The sequence below is a fragment of the Vipera berus genome (assembly GCF_964194415.1).
Source record: "Vipera berus genome assembly, chromosome: 10".
NCBI lineage: Eukaryota > Metazoa > Chordata > Lepidosauria > Squamata > Viperidae > Vipera > Vipera berus.
Window position 1 is genome coordinate 22,627,708 of NC_138213.1, and position 19,412 is coordinate 22,647,119.

The 19,412-nt window shown below is 46.7% G+C and overlaps 1 protein-coding gene across 1 annotated transcript in view; it reads left to right on the forward strand.

Moving 5' to 3' along the window:
• KCTD19 (potassium channel tetramerization domain containing 19) overlaps positions 1-19,412 on the forward strand; it is a gene marked incomplete at its 5' end in the record, with an annotated part of 77,349 nt that overhangs the window by 6,799 nt on the left and 51,138 nt on the right. The window contains 4 exons of the mRNA XM_081335686.1: positions 311-515; positions 2,110-2,270; positions 2,983-3,086; positions 5,565-5,707. Of these exons, the coding sequence (XP_081191812.1) occupies positions 311-515; positions 2,110-2,270; positions 2,983-3,086; positions 5,565-5,707 (613 nt within the window). The remainder of the gene's footprint in view (positions 1-310; positions 516-2,109; positions 2,271-2,982; positions 3,087-5,564; positions 5,708-19,412) is intronic.

Below are 19,412 nucleotides of genomic sequence, written 5' to 3' on the forward strand. Positions count from 1 at the left end.
AGGCTCAGAAAGCAGGACTTGCAAAACGTTCTGAGCTTTAACTCATTTCTGCTATTCTACTCTTAAAAAACTTCTGTCCCAAGTCCAGAACGAAATGGGCACTTCTAAACCATTGGCTGAAGAAATTGAATGCTGTGGTGTTCCTTTGTTCTGAGTGCACCTTTTAAGAAATGCATTTGCTTGTTTTTGCTAATACTGAGTTGTTGTTCTGCTTTGGTTATAAAATAGAATGCAGCTCAGATCTTTACTTCAGCCAAATGATGGCACAGCCATTTTAATGTCAATGTCTCCTTTGGGTGTTTTTCTTTAGGCTCAGGTTCCAGTGAAGCCTCTAAGTCTCCAGTACAGCAGCAGAGACTTCAGGACCCATCAGTCCTCCTTCCTTTGTACCCAATGGTGCTGGGACTCCTAGTCAAGTACCCTGACTCTGCTCTGGGGCAGCTCCACATGGAGAGCACTCTGGATGGGAACAAGCTCTACATATCAGGGAATGGAGTTCTCTTTCAGCATGTCATGTATGTCCCTTGGGAAGTTTGGTTATGCTTGTTTCTAGTTTCTGACGAAGACACTTGAGATGTAAATGCAAACACAACCTTCCGTTACAACAGTGTGAAGGAAGTGCTTTCCAGGCAGCTCCAAAGGATGGTACCAGAATAATACTTATTTTATAATTGGAAAATTCTCAATTTAAATTGCACGTCCCTGCTCCTATTTATTACCACCTGGGTCATCCAGTCAATTAGTACTTATGGCCTTTGCATTTTCTTGCAGCCATTCCCAGGATGGGACAATGAGGAATAAAGCAGGTCTCTGTGTCCAGGAATCTCCAGACCATCAGCTAGGACGAGGGTTTCCCAAAGGTTGGATAGATTGTCCAATATGATCTGCACCTGCTGACAAAGGATGTCATGCCTCACGTTGGAGGAGGAGCCATCTTCCTCCTGACGTGGGCATCAGTATTAGTTTCTGGAGGAGTTTGGGAGAGTCCTGTAGAGAGGGGCAGGACTGGTCAGTCCAGATGTGACAGTTTGGTTCCGGGATGTGAGTGGGGTTGCTGTTTGGGAGCAAATAGAGTCCTGTTCTGCAAGGTCCACAAAAGCAATGCAGGAGGGGCTATAGCAGCGGACAAACCACCTTGGGCTGAGAGCTGTGAGCAGTGAGCGGCAAGTGGTTTTAACCTCTTTGAGGGGTACAGATTTCAATCTTGTCCTGGGGTGCCCCTGGGGTGGAACTGAGTAGGCTGAGTTTTATCATGGGAGTAACCAGTGTAGAGAGTGCGTTTTGTGGTGCCCTCTAGTGAGTAAGTGTAGCATTTGGTGGTCCCTTCAAGGCCACTGGATGGTCTTATGGGAATGTCAGTCAATTGCCTTGATTGATAGTCAACCTAACCTAATCATGGAACTACCAAGGAGACACCCCCCCACACATGCTGTACATATATAGGGACAAATCCCACACTCCCTTGCACTGATGTTGCTATCTAGTTGGATAATGAAACATCTGCAAGCAAACAGTGAAGCTCTGAGAGCACCAAGGACCCCACAGTTCCACCCTCAGCTACATAGCAGTCCTGAACTCTTCTGTTGGGACTTCTTTGGTCCTAAATTTTGCTTTCAACATTTTATTATTTAAAAAGCCAAGGTCTGGCTTCTGCATGGAGCCAGACAATGTTTTGACCTTACGATACCAGAGCTTCGGTTTCTAACTGTTCAATATTTTATGTAATAAAGTGTAAGTACACTAATAACACTAATCTTAAACAAGGTTTAATGGCAAATTAATATGCACATGATAAGGAGGATACGAATTGGTATCATTGTTATTTTAAAGTAGAGTGTGAATAAATCGTATATATATATATATATATATATATATATATATATATATATATATATATATATATATATATATATATATATATATATATATATATATATATATATATATATATATATATATATATATATATATATGAAGAAGAAAACCAGTTGGTAAAAAGTCTGTATAAAGATGAAAGAATGAAAAGAAATAATCCAATAGCTGCCTTAAAATAGGAATGTTAAAAATATTTACATTTCTGGCAAGTTTTTTCTCTTTTTCTATGCAAAGGAATTGGTTAGGAACTTGCAGACTTCCACTTACACGAAATATGTCTGAACTTCCACACCTTTGCACCTATTTGGATCAAATGGATCTCATCTATGAGCCCATGAAGGATGCTTTAAAAAGATTTTTAAACCCGAAGATGTCCACAGACTCCCTGGTAAAAAGTAAGTCATGCGTCCCTTCAGATTTATTATGCACAGGTAGCTCTGTTGTGGGAGTCATTCATAGGTTATAGATCTGGGTAATGGAAAAACATCCCTGCGAAAAAGGCTGCGGCAAACGCCTTCCATAATGTTGCAGAACAGAGGTGAGATGGATGTGTCATAATAGTCATCAGGGGGCCAAGCTGAACTTGAAGGATGAATATATGATAGAATGATTGGTATTTTCCCTTAGTGGGAGAAGAAAATTAAAAAGTTGCTTAGGCCTTTTTTAAAGACTGTTATCAAGCTGTCTGCCTAGGAGGTGCATTTTCTTGGAAGGGAGTGCCATTGACCTGAATGGCTTTCTTCATTGGACACACTGAAATTGTCCAGTCATATTTTAGGTTAATGAATTGTACAGATTCAGCTCATACACTTAGTTGTTGAGCCATACAACATAGTTGAGAATTCCCTCATAAAATGATCTAGCATATAGGCCCAGGGATCTCTGGCTTGGTAATGTAACTTGTGAAGTGGGTCTTAGAATAGTTATAGATTGCAAAATGGTTTGGGCCAGTAATGAAATTTCTCTATTTCCTTCCCTGATCCAATTATTTATAAGGAAATTGTGTGGTTCAGATGGCTGGGCATATTTCATTCCTTCATGAATCCATTCCTTTGTGTTGCAAAAGTATAAAAGTGGATCGTCTGTCATTTGGATTGTGTTTTGTAGATGCAGAGTGGGCAGCAGAAATAACAGCTTTTTCCCTACATCATATTGTCAAAGTCTATGTAGGAAGCCACTGGTATGCCACCTATTTGCAAACATTATTAAAGGTATAATTATTAAGTATGTTTATATTACTCTAGAGCAGCCAATATTTAGGCTGCTTGTTCTAAAGAGATATAAAGAAAGCATGTTATGTAACTAAGCTCAGAAGACATGTGGCAGATTGCACAGAGTACTTGAAAATTGATCTCTCATGATTTTCATTGTGCTTTTTGTTGTGCGTCTCCTGATGAAATGCAGGCTGGGATGTGTGAGAGAGTTCCAGTGTCATCCATTCCCTTTCCTGAATGCTGGTGACTTTGGGAAACTGCCTTAGAGAGATCATCCTCGCATCCCTCTAACCGTTGCACAAACAAGCCCTGGAATTCTTCTTGTATATCCTGTGCTCCTGATAACGGCCTTTGTCCTGTCCCCAGCCCAGACTTGACCCAGCTTAAAGTCCAGGGATTTCTCCCCTTCCAATACAGTTTTTATCATGGGCCTCACCTTCAGCAATGTGGCTGGCCATGCAGTGGGCTCATCCGCCTGCTTCTCACTGACCTCTTCCGCCTTCCACAGCCATTTTGGCTTGGAGTGCAGGAAGGACCAGGCAGCGGGTTTCTGTGGAAGCATCTCCAGGCAAAAAGTTTGACTGGAGGTCCCAAAGGGCTTGGCGGTCACAAGGAGACTTTCTGAAAACCCAGGTGCAGCGGAATGAAAGAGCTGGAGTTTGCCAGCTGGGTGATGCCAGTTTCTCCCCAAGGAGTACCTGCAGGTTTTTTGGGGTTTTTTTGCTGACACTGAACTAGACTATCTATTGCTTTCAGGACTTAGAGCCATTTTGTGTCCTGTGCAAAGAGATTTGGGGTTACTTGCCACTTGCTGCTTGGATTGCCACTCTGTTATACTAGCGGTGGAGGGTTCTCCTTTTTTCTGGCTCTGCTCCCTGCTTCACCCTCCTTCCATCCTGACTGTCAAAGGCATGCAGGAGGGTTACGGGATGAAGTGGGAAGGAAAGTCCATGATTGACATGGTTGACCTGTGAGTTGGGCAACTTGAGAGAAGGCTTTGCCCAAACATCTGCCCAAACCTGCCTAGCCCTGTCCTTCCCCCTTTTAAGGAGAGCAATTGATTGGCGCTTTTCCTGCTGGCAGGGAATTCTCAGAGGGAGGGGAAACAAAGACACAAATGGCTGCCTTTCATTGGTCCTTGTATTACAGGGGTCCCCAACCCCAAGCTGTGGATTGATACTATTCCATGGCCTGTCAGGAATTGGGCCATGCAAGCAGTACAGGAGCGAGTAAAGCTTCATCTGTGCAGGCACGGGATCTAGGAGGTTGTGTGCAAAACCAATCACAATTATTTTATCTGAGACTAGGAGAACCAAGGAAGCTCTGAATCCCTTAGTACAGGCAGTACTGGAGATACGACAGAGACCCCAAAACTACATAGTGTATGACCCTGTTTCAAAGTTACAATGGCCTGCATGGTTATTTGCCCTTACGACTGACCATAGGAATGCTGCAGCACCCCCTCACATCCCCCCCCCCCGATAGGACCTTGCAGCACATTGGGTCTGCTTCCCAGGCCTCCTGGAAGAGGCCGCCATTTTCAGTGCTCCAGCAATTCCTTCTGGAAATGGCAGGCTGCTTTCAGAGCTTTCTGCTTCAATGAGCTGACCATCTGACAGGCAAGGGGCGTGACCCTTGTTTTGCCCCAGAAAGACAGGGGTACCTGGGCAGGAGGATGGGCAGTGGCAAAACCAGGACAGGCAGGCCCACCCTGCGTTTTCCTTCCCCTTTGTTTCTTGCTGGCAAGATAGCCAACTGCACAGCAGACACGCTTGCAAGCCCCCATGGGGTATTCTGGGGTGGGGGAGGCCATGGGGAGCCCGAGGCAGGTGGGCTTCTGCCTGCACTAGGCCTCTCAGGATCTCATCCACCGCTGAGCTCCACTTAATGAGCCACACATTTCTTTAAGGAATGCATTGGGGAGAGCAGGGATGTAGTTCATTTAACGTTGTCCCAGTTTTTGGCCCTAATGGGCAGGCTTCATTACAGTCCTAACTTGAAGATTACCTGTACTACATTGGGCTGCTGTGGCATTAGTCTTTGAAGATTAACTAAACTGATAAAAGCATTTTTTTCCATGACCTGAAACTCAGGATAATCAATGTATCTGATTTTTTTACAAAATATACATGCCATGGTAAAAATGTGCAAAAGACATTTCTACTGCAGCAAATTACGACAACTGCTTTCCTTCTGGAACTGTGGGATAAAGCACATGCTTTGCAAGGCTTAGGAACCTGGGCCATCTGCAGGCCAGGCAAAGTCCACACCATATGTTGATTTCATGTTAACAACGCCAGTCATTTGTGGTCCTCTTTGCACCTGATATTATTCTGTCATGGTCTGTAGTAAACTGTTCAGTTTTTTAGAATACAAATCTGTTAGCCAGGGTCTTTTTGATAAGGAAAATAGTCTTTCCAGTTTGAGAGAAAACTTATGGAAAGAGCTGATTGGAAATCTTTTTCTTCCTTTTAGTTTCCAGAGTTGTTGTCAAATTGCAAAAAGGTATATTGGATTGCTTATGGCCAGAGTCTCCTCATTCATGGAGATGGAAAAATGTTTCGACATGTTCTCAACTTCTTAAGACTTGGCAAGTTGTACTTACCATCTGAATTTAAGTACGTTAATTACTATTTGATGCATATTATCTCTGGGATAGTTAAAGAGCAGTTATACCTTAAGACAGAGATGGAAGTGCTCAGTGTACCGAATGGCTGCATCTCTCAACTATGTTCTTTGTAGAATAAGGCTTTAATTATTTCCTCCCCAAAGTTCTATTTTCTCTATAACTGTAACAGTTTGTGTTTGCCAATTTCTCTTAGGTTGTTCCGGTTTCATTATGTCCCTATGGTGTTATTAAATGTTGCTAATTAACAATTTGCAGCAATGAATCAGGACAACAAAGCTAAACATTATTTCAGAAATATCACTAGTGATGTAAAGGGAATGTGAAGTTTATTTCTCCCAAATCTTGGAAAGTGCATTTGTCTTGTGAAGGACTTTGCACTTGGGCACAGCCGGGGGAACTGAAGGGGCAGATGCTCTGGGCCCCAAAGAACAGCTGGAGCAGAGCAGGTATCCCCTTGCAGTAGAAGAAGGAGCAGCTGAACTGAAGGCCGTCTTATAGTTTTAACGAAGAGAAGAGTGAGGGGTGACATGATAGCAGTGTTCCAATATCTCAGGGGCTGCCACAAAGAAGAGGGAGTCAAGCTATTCTCCAAAGCACCTGAAAGCAGGACAAGAAGCAATGGATGGAAACTAGTCAAGGAGAGAAGCAACCTAGAACTAAGGAGAAGACAGTTAGAACAATTAACCAGTGGAACGACTTGCCTCCAGAAGTGGTGAATGCTCCAACACTGGAGGTTTTTAAGAAGAGACTGGACAGCCATTTGCCTGAAATGGTATAGGGTTTCCTGCCTGAGCAGGGGGTTGGATTACCGTATTTTCCGGCGTATAAGACGACCCGGCGTATAAGACGACCCCCTACTTTTAAGAAGTTTTTCAAGGTTTTTTGTCTTATACGCCGGAAAATACTTACATGCCCTGCCCTCCCTGTCCGTCGCAGAGGAGGCGAAGGCCCGACTGGCCCTGCCGGCCCTCCCACTGCTCCTGCGCTTCTGCCGGCCCCCGAGGCGCAGTGTTTCCCGGGCGGCAGGCAGCGCCGGAGGGCAGCCGCCACCCCGCCACGGCCGGCGCCCCTCCTGCTTCCCCCCCCCCGGCCTTGAACTTCTCCCATTCGGCGCAGGGTGGGGCAGCTCCGCCCGCAGCCTCTTTTTCATGTGCCGCTTCCCTCTCACCGTCGGCTGAGGTGCGCTCGGCCCGGGCTCCCGGTCCCTCTTCCTGGCCGGCTTCCCGCCCTGCCCCTCATGGAGCTGGACTGGATGTGCAGCCTCTCGGTGTGGCTGCTTTTCCTGGGCAGCCTGGCGGTGCGGCTCCTGCACTCAGACCTGTTGCTGAGCCGGCGGCTGCTGCTGCGCGTGGGACTACTGGCCGTCCTGCAGGCGCTGGGCCGTCCTGCCGCTGCCCCTCAGCGCCGCGCTCACGGCGGCTGCCTGCTGGCTCGTCTCGGCCAGCACGGCCCGGCGGAAACACAGCATCGGACGGGAGCAGGACTGCCCTGCCGGCTCCCGTCCGATGCTCTTCCCTCTGAGGCAGCTGCTGCCTCAAGAGGGAAGAGCGTCGGACGGGAGCCGGCAGGGAAGTCCTGCGTGCGCGCACGTGTGCAGGACTTCCCTGCCGGCTCCCGTCCGACGCTCTTACCTCTTGAGGCAGCATCCCCGAGGACTCCTTAGGAGCCGGGGAGCGATGCTGCCTCAAGAGGGAAGAGCGTCGGGCGGGAGCCGGCAGGGCAGTCCTGCACACACGCGCACTCCCCAGCTGCTAAGAAGCAGCCGGGGAGTGCGCACATGCGCAGGACTGCCCTGCCGGCTCCCGCCAGACGCCACCCACTGATTTTCCGGCGTATAAGACGACTGGGCGTATAAGATGACCCCCCAACTTTTGAGGTGATTTTCATGGGTTAAAAAGTCGTCTTATACGCCGGAAAATACGGTAGATGACCTCCAAGGTCCCTTCCAACTACTACTACTACTTCTTATGATGATGATGATGATGGTTGGACCAGGCCTCCCTCCTGCTGCTTAATTTCATCATGACTCTGGGTATCTTGTACTTAAAATGAAAAAAACATTGTCAAGTCCCCATATATCCCTATAGGGACACTGCCATTCTGGAGAAAGGGGGGAACCTTGGGGCTTCTCTTTGATGTATTCATTTTGTTTTGTTCCTCTTTTCCTTTGATGTATCTGCCAGGGAACTGGGGGGAGGAGGGATGAGCCTTCGGCCATCTGCCTTGTCTCATCCCCTGAGAACCAAGGTTGTTGCGCCTGAGAACAACTTGTTATCACATTCTGGGTAGGAGTTCCCACCACATCTTCGCACCTCTGGATTGGCTCTCTATGGACTGGGCACTTGGGAGGGATTTTGAGCAATGGGGTTTAACCTAACGCTTTTGTGCTGGAACTTTAGATCCTGACTGTTTTCTCTGCAGTCACTTTGTCTCAATAAAAGGTCCTTTTGAAATGCTGCCTGCTTCAAGAGCTCTGCTTCCTTGAAGGAATAGCTGAGGTGGGGCCTTACATTAGGCAGGATCTGCAAAGAGGTCAACCTGGAGCAGCACCAGCCCTACCATGAGGACCGTGCATACCATGTCTAACCAAGGCAGCGAGCATGAAGAAGCTGAGTGCTGGGGGGAAACCTCCTCCAGGGTCCACCAGCAAATGGAAGGAGGAAGCTGCCGCCCTAGAGGACTCCTCAAAACCAAGATGGTCTGCCAGTGTGGGGAAGGAGGACTGGGAAGGAAGGACCAAGGAGGCCACCCTCACCTGGGGCAGCCGACAGCATGGCTGAAGGCAGGAGATGGAGGCGTTGTACAATGACTACAAATTGGAGGAAAAACTGGACCACCCCAACCACCTCATGAAAAGAGCAATGTGCTTCATGATGGAAGCTTTCCAGAGCCTGAAGACACAAGAGGCCATTTCCTGAATGGAGAGGGATGATGGACAGCATGAGGAAGCAGCCAGTGGTAGAGGGGTATCCCCTACCCCAGAGACAGCTGCGGGTGTTACTGAATCAGTGGAAAGAGTGACAACCATCCCAGCCAGTATTCCTCAAAGGGACCCTGGAGGGGCAAATGCCCAACGAATCAGTGATGGAGGAGCTGATCAGCAGGAACGGAAGGTACACACCTGCCTTGGAATTAAATTCAATATGGATCCCCACCAATAGGGATTTTTCCTACATGCAAGAGTACATGTGCGGCGGTCATACCGAGGGGGCTAGGATCAGGGTCATCACCCTGGCCCTGCAAGAGGCCACTGCCCAATGGATGGTAACCCTCTACAATGCTACCCCAGAACTGCGAAACTTCAATTGTTTCATAACAGTGCTGAGGCTGAAGTTCAAGGACTTCCTGGCCCATCAGAAAGCCAGAGATTGCATCAAGACTGTGAGGCAGGGCCGCCATCCTGTGGTTGAATATACTGAGGAGTTTCAAGACCTACCTTGCTGCCTCAACTGGCCAGAAGACATCCTGGTGAGTTGTTTCAAGGATGGGCTGAATGATGACCTATATCATGCCAGCATCACCAGAGGGGTCCCCACCCATCTCCACAATTGGTGTGTCCTGGCCAAAGAAGCAGAAATCGACTAGGTGCGGAACCAGTGCCAGTCGGGCAAAGCGTGGAAAAGGTGCCCCCCGAGAGAAAGAGGGAAGCTACCAAACCCCAGGTGGTGTGGCCGCACTTGACCGCCTGTAAAGAGGGTCACCAGGCTGCGGAATGCCAGATGAAGACCCCAGCAAAGAAGGAAGACCTACTGCCAGGAGGGAAGCTGACAAAGCCCTCGCAGCACACCAAGAACACAGTCCCTAAAGAGCACCGAGGTCATGGAGTTCTTGTCCCTCCTCCAAGCCAAGGGAGCAAACTGACCTCATCAGAAGAAGACCAAGGGCCCTCCGACAGTGACTACAATAATGACCCCTTGGTAAGTGGGCCGAACGCACCAGCAACCATGCCCATAGAACTGCTGATCCTAGGCATGGAAAAGAGAGTGGCCCTAAAAGCCTTACTAGCGTCGGGGTGCACCAGATGCTTGATAAGCCCAACCCTGGTGAGAAAACGGGGGGTCCGCCTGAGGAGATTAAAGAACCCAATTGCTTTCTGACAATTAGAAGGGTCAATTCGCTGCTGAACCCCTAGGCATGACCATGGGAAACCACTCTGAGACTAAGCTTTATAGTGGCGCCAGAGATGGAATGGCTTGGCTCAAAAAATTGAATCCACGGGTAGATTGGAGGAAGGGACTTTTGAAGTTCCCAAAGAGGAAGCAAGCCCCATGCAACACTGGCCACAAAGTGGGAAAGGACCCCTGCAGAGAAGTGGCAGCTGCTTCAAAAAGTGAGCTCTTGCAAAGCATACCCTGAGAATACCATGACTTGGTCGATGTATTTAATGAGAGGTTCAGAAAAACTTCCCACCCCACAGACTGTGCCATCAAGAGTGTTCTTGGAGCCAAGCTACCAAACCAAAATTGTATTCCATGACCCCAGGTGAGTTAGACAAAAACTGTGCACGTTCATAGACAAAAAGTTGGCCCGAGGCTTCACTCAACTGGCCAGACCCAGGATAGCTGCCCGGTTCAGTTCCAAGAGAAGAAAGATGGGTCTCTTCGTCTCTGTGTTGATTAAAGTAAAAGGTAAAGGTTCCCCCGCACATGCGTGCTAGTCGTTTCCAACTCTAGGGGCCGGTGCTCATCTCCGTTTCAAAGCCGAAGAGCCAGCGCTTGCCCGAGGACGTCTCCGTGGTCATGTGGCCGGCATGACTAGACGCCAAAGGCGCACGGAACGCTGTTACCTTCCCACCGTAGTGTTCCCTATTTTTCTACTTGCATTTTTACGTGCTTTCGAACTGCTAGGTTGGCAGAATCAACTGTGTTGATTATAGGGGTCTTAATGCTGTGTGCGTGGAAAATGTGTACCCCCTTACCCTCGTGAAGGACATGCTGGCCCACCTTTCAAAGAGCAAAATATTTTCTAAACTGGATTTACAGGAGGCGTACTACAGGGTCAGAATTAAGGAAGGAGATGAATTAAGGAAGGGGAGAAATGGAAAATGGCTTTTAGCTGCCCCCTAGGGCTTCCAATTTAAAGTACTCCCCTTTGGGCTACAAGGAGGTCCCGCAATGTTCATGCAGCTGATAAATGAAGTGCTCCATGAGTACCTATATAAAGGTGTTTTGATGTACCTTTTTAAATAATATTTGTATTAATTATTTAATAAATATTAATTACAATATTTAGTATTAATTTACAATATTTAATAAATATTAATTATTTAATAAATATTAATTACAAGTGCTTAATATTTTATCAGCAACATATTGTCTGGGTTCCAACATTTAATTTACTAATACATATTAAGTTCCTTTCTCTCTACCTCATTTTTCTAGCCAATGATAATGTTTTGGTATTCCAATTCCACTATTTTTTATGCAGTTTTTGGTAGAACTCTTCTTGCTTATTATTAGATGCATACATTGCTACTGTCAGTATCTGGTTTGGGTTTATCATTATTTCCACCATCAATATTCTTCCCTCCTCATCTGCATAGATTTGTTTGGGATTCATTATTTCTTTAATAGAGAGAGCTATTCCTCTTTTCTTTTGTTGGGCTAATGAGAAATGCAGTTTCCCGATTTTCAGTTGCTCCAACAATTTGTAGTGTTGGCTCTTAATATGTGTTTCTTGGAGAAAGATTATATCCATTTTTAATCTTCATAGTCGTGTAAAAATGTTTTTCCTTTTTATAGGGGAGTTCAGTCCATTTACATTCATTGAAAGAATCCCACTTTCCTTCTCCATCTCCTTCAATTCTATATAGGTCTTAACCTTCTAGTTGTTCTTATCCGTCTCTGTTCTCTTTCTCTTTCCACTCCTTCTGTCTTTCTGTTTTCAGTGTCTTCTTCTTCCCTTGGCTTGGCTGCTCCTTCTGTGACCGTTTCTTCCTGTCTCTTTGTTTCTCTCTCCGGACGGGGTTCCGAACTTTCCCCTTCCAGAAACGCTTTATGGTCATCATAAAGCTCCAATGCCTCAAGTGGCGTGTCCAATCTGTATCTTTTCCCATCCCAGTTAATTAGGATAGGATCGCTTCTGGAATCAGCCATCTAAAATTCACTCCTTTTTCAGTTCACAACAACAACAACAACAACAAGCACCTGCAACATAACACCCCAGACTTAACAATTGTCGATAAGAAAGACAACAAAGTCTGGATAGTGGACGTGGCAGTGCCTGGAGACAGCAGAATAGAGGAGAAAGAACTGGAGAAGATAACAAAATACAAAGACCTACAAATAGAAATAGAAAGACTGTGGCAAAGGCAAGCAAGGGTAGTACCAATAGTAATAGGCGCCTTGGGTGCAATCCCAAAACAACTGGAGCACCACTTGGACACCATCATCGGCATTGACAAATTCGCCATTAGTCAATTGCAAAAGGCGGCCTTACTAGGAACTGCTTCCATCCTGCAACAATATCTGTAATACCATCAAACATCCAGATCTGCCTATCCCAGGTCCTTGATAAGGACTTGATAGGTACCGTAGTTTCCGGCGTATAAGACGACTTTTTAATCCATGAAAATCTTCTCAAAAGTCAGGGGTCGTCTTATACGCTGGGTGCTGAAACTTTAGGGACAGGGCTGGCTGGAAAACCTGGAGCGGATCTTCCATTTAGTCTGCGCAGGGAAAGCGGGACCAATTGGAGTAGAAGCTGCAGTCTGTGATTTTTTACAGGCTGGGGTCTGGGCGTCTTTCCTTCTAAAGTTGAAGAGCAGCTGTAGGCAGGTGGGGAATGCAAGAGCAACTTGAAAGGCAGGTGGGGAATTTATTTTAATTTAATTTATTAATATTTCTATACCGCCCTTCTCCCGAAGGACTCAGGGCGGTGTACAGGGCAAGAATAAAACACAGAGTTACAAAAATTAAAAGATAATTAAATACATGCCCATAAAAACAGTTGGTACATTAATAAAAACCCCAATAAAATGATAGTAAAAAACCCCACCAATCCCCCCTCAGGCCAGGCCGGCTTGTTCGAACAGGTATGTTTTCAGATCGCGGCGAAAGGAGCGAAGATCGGGCGCCGTCCGGAGCTCAACCGGTAACTGGTTCCATAGCTCCGGGGCGCCCACAGAGAAAGATCTCCCCCTGGGGGCCACCAATCTACATTCTCTGACCGGTGGCACCCTGAGGAGTCCCTCTCTGTGGGAACGCACAGGGCGGAGGGAAGTTGACGCCGGCAGCAGGTGTTCCCTAAGGTACTCCGGACCCCTGCCATGTAGGGCTTTAAACACCATTACTAGTACCTTGAATCTCACCCGGAAGACAACTGGCAACCAATGCAGCTCACGGAGCAGAGGTGTGACATGGGAGTATCGGGAAACTCCCAACACAACTCTCGCGGCTGCATTCTGTGCCAGTTGGAACTTCCGGGTGGTCCTCAAGGGCAGCCCCATGTAGAGAGCGTTGCAGTAGTCTAGTCGAGAGGTCACGAGCGCGTGAGTGACCGTGCATAGATCATCCCGGCTTAGATAGGGCCGCAACTGGCGCACCAGGTGAACCTGGGCGAAAGCCCCCCTAGTCACAGCTCCTATGTGGTCTTCCAGAGTGAGCCGTGAATCTAGGAGGACTCCCAAGTTGCGAGCCCTATCTACGGGGGAATGCCATAGCCAGAGCAGCTGCTTAGCTCTAAGGACACATTTGACTCAGGAACTGGGCGGGCTGGCTGGAAAACCTGGAGCGGATCTCCCATTTGGTCTTTTTTTTAAAATCCCATTTATATCCCGCCCTTCTCCGAAGACTCAGGGCGGCTTACAATTTAAAGCACAAATCAATGTGCTTAGCAATAGCCTTCATTCTATGTATATGCCTGCTTATTAGAGCTTTCACCCCCCCCCCCCAAGCTGCATTATTACAAAGTCAGCTTATTGCTCCCAACAATCTGAGTCCTCATTTTACCTACCTCGGAAGGATGGAAGGCTGAGTCAACCTTGAGCCTGGTGGGATGAGAACCTGCACTAATTGCAGGCAGCTGGTGTTATTTAAGGCTCTGCGCAGGGAAAGCTTTAGAGTGAATTAGGAAAAGTGAAAAAGTGAATTACGAAAATAGGAAACGGTTGCTGGAATTGGGTATGTGTAGTTTAACGAAGAGAAGGGTGAGGGGTGACATGATAGCAGTGATCCAATATCTCAGGGGCTGCCACAAAGAAGAGAGAGCCAAGCTATTCTCCAAAGCACCTGAAAGCAGGACAAGAAGCAATGGATGGAAACTAGTCAAGGAGAGAAGCAACCTAGAACTAAGGAGAAACTTCCTGACAGTTAGAACAATTAACCAGTGGAACAACCTGCCTGCAGAAGTGGTGAATGCTCCAACACTGGAAGTTTTTAAGAAGAGACTGGACAGCCATTTGTCTGAAATGGTATAGGGTTTCCTGCCTTAGCAGGGGGTTGGACTAGATGACCTCCAAGGTCCCTTCCAACTTATTATTATTATTGTTATTGTTGTTGTTGTTATTATTATTATTATTATTATTATTATTATTAAAGTTTAATCCACTTGCACTGTTTTATGTTTACATGTTTGATGACAAACAGCCTTATGTTTATAAGTGACAGTTTTCCTACTAAGTACCTGCATGTCATAAGCATTTGAATTAAAATTACCATGTTAAAATCAAATCTGATGTTTTTTAATTTTTATTTGGTGTGCGTTGGAAGAGGGGTAGTCTTATAGCCCAAACCCTATAATTTAACAGGAAATGTAGGGGGTCGTCTTATACGCCCAGTTGTCTTATACGCCGGAAAATACAGTAGACAAAAATGGCAAATCCAGTCTGAACATCTGGCTGACTGTGCAATGATAAGTAATAATAATAATAGTAATAAAGTTGGAAGGAACCTTAAAGGTCATCTAGTCCAACCCCCTGCTCAGGCAGAAAACCCTATACCATTTCAGACAAATGGCTGTCCAGTCTCTTCTTTAAAACCTACAGTGTTGGAGCATTCACAGCTTCTGGAGGCAGGTAGTTCCACTGGTTAATTGTTCTAACTGTCAGGAAGTTTCTCCTTAGTTCTAGGTTGCTTCTCTCCTTGACTAGTTTCCATGTGCTTAGCAGTAGCCTTCATTCTATGTATATGCCTGCTTGTTAGGGTTTTCACACACACCCCAAGCGGCATTATTACAAAGTCAGCTTAATTGCCCCCAACAAGCTTGACTCCCTCTTCTTTGTGGCAGCCCCTGAGATATTGGAACACTGCTATCATGTCACCCCTCACTCTTCTCTTCATTAGACAAGAGACATACCCAATTCCAACAACCGTTCCTTATATGTTTTAGCCTCCAGTCCCCTGATCATCTTTGTTGCTCTTCTCTGTACTCTTTCTAGAGTCTCAACATCTTTTTTACATTGTGGTGATCAAAACTGGATGTAGTATTCTAAGTGTGGCCTTACCAAGGCCTTGTAAAGTGCTATTAATACTTCATGTAATCTTGATTCTATCACTCTATTAATGCAGCCTAGCACTGTGTTGGCTTTTTTGGCAGCTGTAGCACACTGCTGGCTCATATTTAAGTAATTGTCCGCTAGGACTCCAAGATCCCTCTCACAGTCACTACTATTGAGCAAGATACCACCTATACCACAGGTCGGCAACCTGCGGCTCCGGAGCCGCATGCGGCTCTTTGAGCCGTCTCTTGCGGCTCCCAGCCGCCCGGTGCGCGCGCACCTCTTCCAACGGGCAGTGGTGCGCGCGCACCTCTCCAAATGGAGAGTGGCACCGCCCGTTTGGAGAGGTGCACGCGCACCTCCCCGAACGACCGGAGGTGCGCGCGCACCTCCCCAAACGGGCAGCGGTGCCGCTCTTTGAGGAAGCTGCCGCGGCCCGTCTGTGAAGCTGCCGAAAGCGGCAGCTTAGCAGACGGGCCGCGGCAGCTTCCTCAAAGAGCGGCGCCCCTGCCCATTCCGAGAGGTGCGCGCGCACCTCTCCGAACGACCGGAGGTGCGCGCGTACCTCCGCGCGAATGGGCAGCGGTGCCGCTCTTTCAGGAAGCCCGCCGCGGCCTGTCTGTGAAGCTGCCGAAAGCGGCAGCTTAGCAGACGGGCCGCGGCAGCTTCCTCAAAGAGCGGCGCCCCTGCCCATTCCGAGAGGTGCGCGCACACCTCTCCGAACGACCGGAGGTGCGCGCGTACCTCCGCGCGAATGGGCAGCGGTGCCGCTCTTTCAGGAAGCCCGCCGCGGCCCGTCTGTGAAGCTGCCGAAAGCGGCAGCTTAGCAGACGGGCCGCGGCAGCTTCCTCAAAGAGCGGCGCCCCTGCCCATTCCGAGAGGTGCGCGCGCACCTCTCCGAACGACCGGAGGTGCGCGCGTACCTCCGCGCGAACGGGCAGCGGTGCCGCTCTTTCAGGAAGCTGCCGCTTTCGGCAGCTTCCTCAAAGAGCGGCGCCGCTGCCCCTTCGCATGGAGGTACGCGCGCACCTCCCCAAAGGTTTGGGGAGGTGCGCGCGCACCTCTCGGAATGGGCAGGGGCGCCGCTCTTTGAGGAAGCTGCCGCGGCCCGTCTGCTAAGCTGCCGCTTTCGGCAGCTTCACAGACGGGCCGCGGCGGGCTTCCTGAAAGAGCGGCACCGCTGCCCATTTGCAGACGGGCTGTCGCCATCGGGCAACCGGGAACCGGTTCCATCTCATTTTTAAAAAAATGGCAGCCGCGTGCGTCCGCGCATGCGCAAAAAAAACTTTTTGCGCATGCGCGTGCATGGACACACGCACACGGCTCCCTCTTTTTTTAATTTGTGATGGAACCGGTTCCCAGTGGCTCTTTTTCTTTTTTAGGTTGCCGACCCCTGACCTATACTATACCTGTGCATTTGGTTTTTCCTGCCTAAATGTAGAACCTTACTTTTTTCACCATTGAATTTCACTTTGTTAGATAGTGCCCAATGTTCAAGTCTGTCCAGATCCTCCTGTATCTTAAGCCTATCTTCTGGAGTGTTGGCTATTCCTGCCAGTTTGGTCTCATCTGCAGATTTGATGATTTCCCCATCTATCCCCTTGTCCAAATCGTTGATGAAGATGCTGAAGAGCACTGGGCCTAGAACAGAGCCCTGGGGCACCCCACTACACACTTCCCTCCATGTAGATGCAGTTCCATTGAGGACCACACGCTGAGTACGGCCTGTCAGCCAGCTACGAATCCATCTGGTGGTGATGCTGTCTAACCCACATTTTTCTATCTTACCAAGTAGCAGGTTGTGATCTACTTTTATCAAATGCCTTTCTGAAGTCCAAGTAAATTATATCCACAGCATTCCTCTGGTCCACTAATTTTGTCACTTGGTCAAAGAATGCAATAAGATTTGTCTGGCATGATCTGTTTTTGACAAACCCATGTTGGCTTTTAGTGATAACTTTGTTCGCATCAAGGTGTTCGCTGATTTGTTGTTTGATTATCTTTTCCAGAATCTTCCCAGGTATTGAGGTCAGGCTGATAGGACTGTAGTTTCCTGGATCTATTTTTTTTCCCTTTTTTGAATATGGGAACTACATCAGCTCTCTTCCAGTCCTCTGGTGGTTCCCCAGTGCTTCAGGATCTTTGAAAAATATAGTTCAGTGGTTCTGAGATCACGTCTGCCAGCTCCTTGAGAACCTTGGGGTGTAATCCATCTGGTCCTGGTGATTTGAACTCGTCTAGGCTGGACAGGTGCTCACTTACCATTTTCTTGCCTATCTTAACTTGCCTTTCTATTCTGTTTTTTATGGCACTGGTTTTGGTAGGTTGGACTGTTTTTCCCCTTTGTGTAAAGACAGATACAAAAAATGAATTAAATAGTTCTGCTTTCTCCCTGTTGCTTGTCACCTTCTTGCCACTTTCACCCACTATTGGACCAATCATTTCCTTAACTTTTTTCTTGTTTTTTACATGTTGAAAGAAGCTTTTTTTGTTATTTTTGACTTTGGTCTCAAGCCTTACTTCATTTTGAGCCTTAGCTTTCCTGACTTCATCTTTGCAGGCACGGGCTATTTGCTGATATTCTGCCTTAGTTATGTGCCCCACTTTCCACTTTTTATACTTGTCCTTTTTATCTTTCTATTTATCAGACAATTCTTTATGCAGCCATGCTGGTTTCTTTTGAGAGCTGTTATTTTTCTTCTTTGTTGGTATTGTGCTAGACTGGATTTTTATTATCTCACTTTTCAAAATTTCCCAAGCTTCTTGAGTTGTTTTCCTCTTTAGGATTCTCATCCATGGAATTCTTCCCAAGATCTCTCTTAAGTTTATTGAAATTAGCTCTTTTAAAGTCCAAGACTCTAGTTTGACTGTGTTCTATTGCTTGTGCTTCCAGAATGTTGAATTCCAATATTGCATGATCACTTCCCCCCAAGGTTCCTGTGGCTTCAACACCTTCTATCATTTCATCTCTGTTAGTGATGATTAGATCCAATATGGCTAATTCCCTAGTTCCCTTCTTTACTTTTTGGGAGACAAAGTTGTCTGCTAGGTTTGTCAGGAATCTTCCACTTGGTGCAGAGTTTGTCTCCCAGTTGATGTCAGGGTAATTAAAGTCCCCCATTACTATTGTGATGTGCTTCCTACATACCTTAGTTAGCTGACTAGCAAAAAGTTCATCTATTTCCTCTGTTTGGTTGGGCAGCCTATAGTATATACCTATGACAATGTCATTTCCACCCCCTTTTATATTGACCCAAATGCATCCATAATTGTTGTGCTCTATTTCTGTAGAGATATAGTTATTTCTTATATAGGGAGCAACTCCACCTCCTCTTTTGTTTGGTCTGTTTCTTTTAAATAATTTAAATCCCTCTAGCTGTGTGTTCCATTTGTGGGTTTCGTCCCACCATGTTTCCGTAATGGCAACAGTATCATATCTGCCCTCATTTACCTGAATTTCCAGTTCACCTGCTTACTGTTCATACTCTGTGTATTGGTGTATAGACATTTGAGTCCTTTATGACTGACCCTGTGTTTACTTTCTACATAACTTGTGTGGTGCCTGAGTTCCCCTATTTTCTTAGATTGCTGGGGACAGGGATGTTCTGTATCAATTAACTCACTGTCCCCATTGTTTAGTTTAAATATTCCTCCAGAAAATCTGTTAATTTATTGCCAAGTAACTCAGTCCCTTTCTTGGATGGATGCAAACCATCTCTTGTACATTTTTTCATTGGACCAGCTACAGACATCGTGACTAATATAACCAAAGCCTTCTCATTTACACCACTTCTTTAGCCACATATTGAATTCTGCTTTACGCTGGCCTTTTCCATTTTGCTAATTATACACTGGTAAGACCTCTGAAAAAGTGAGCCTACAGCCTATTCTGCTGAGTTCCAGCCCCAAGCTCTGGAAATCATTCTGCACAGAGAGTACATCGTTTTGGGACAGATCGTTAGTGCCAAGATGTACAATGGCATCCACATCACAGTCTTTGCTGGCATTGTTGATTATTTTGAAAATACGCTTCTTGTCCCTACTGGCAGTAGCACCTGGAAGACATCTGACCTCTTTTGAAACCTCTGTATCCTTTCCTAAATTTACATCCCTTATAATTGAATCACCAACCAGAAGGTGGCTTCTCTTTTTGGATACCTTTCTCTTCTTGTATGACTGATGTGTTATACCTGATTTGCATTTCTCCCTGTCAAAAACAAGTTCTTCATCTCAGACCATGGTCCCCTGCTTATTTGAA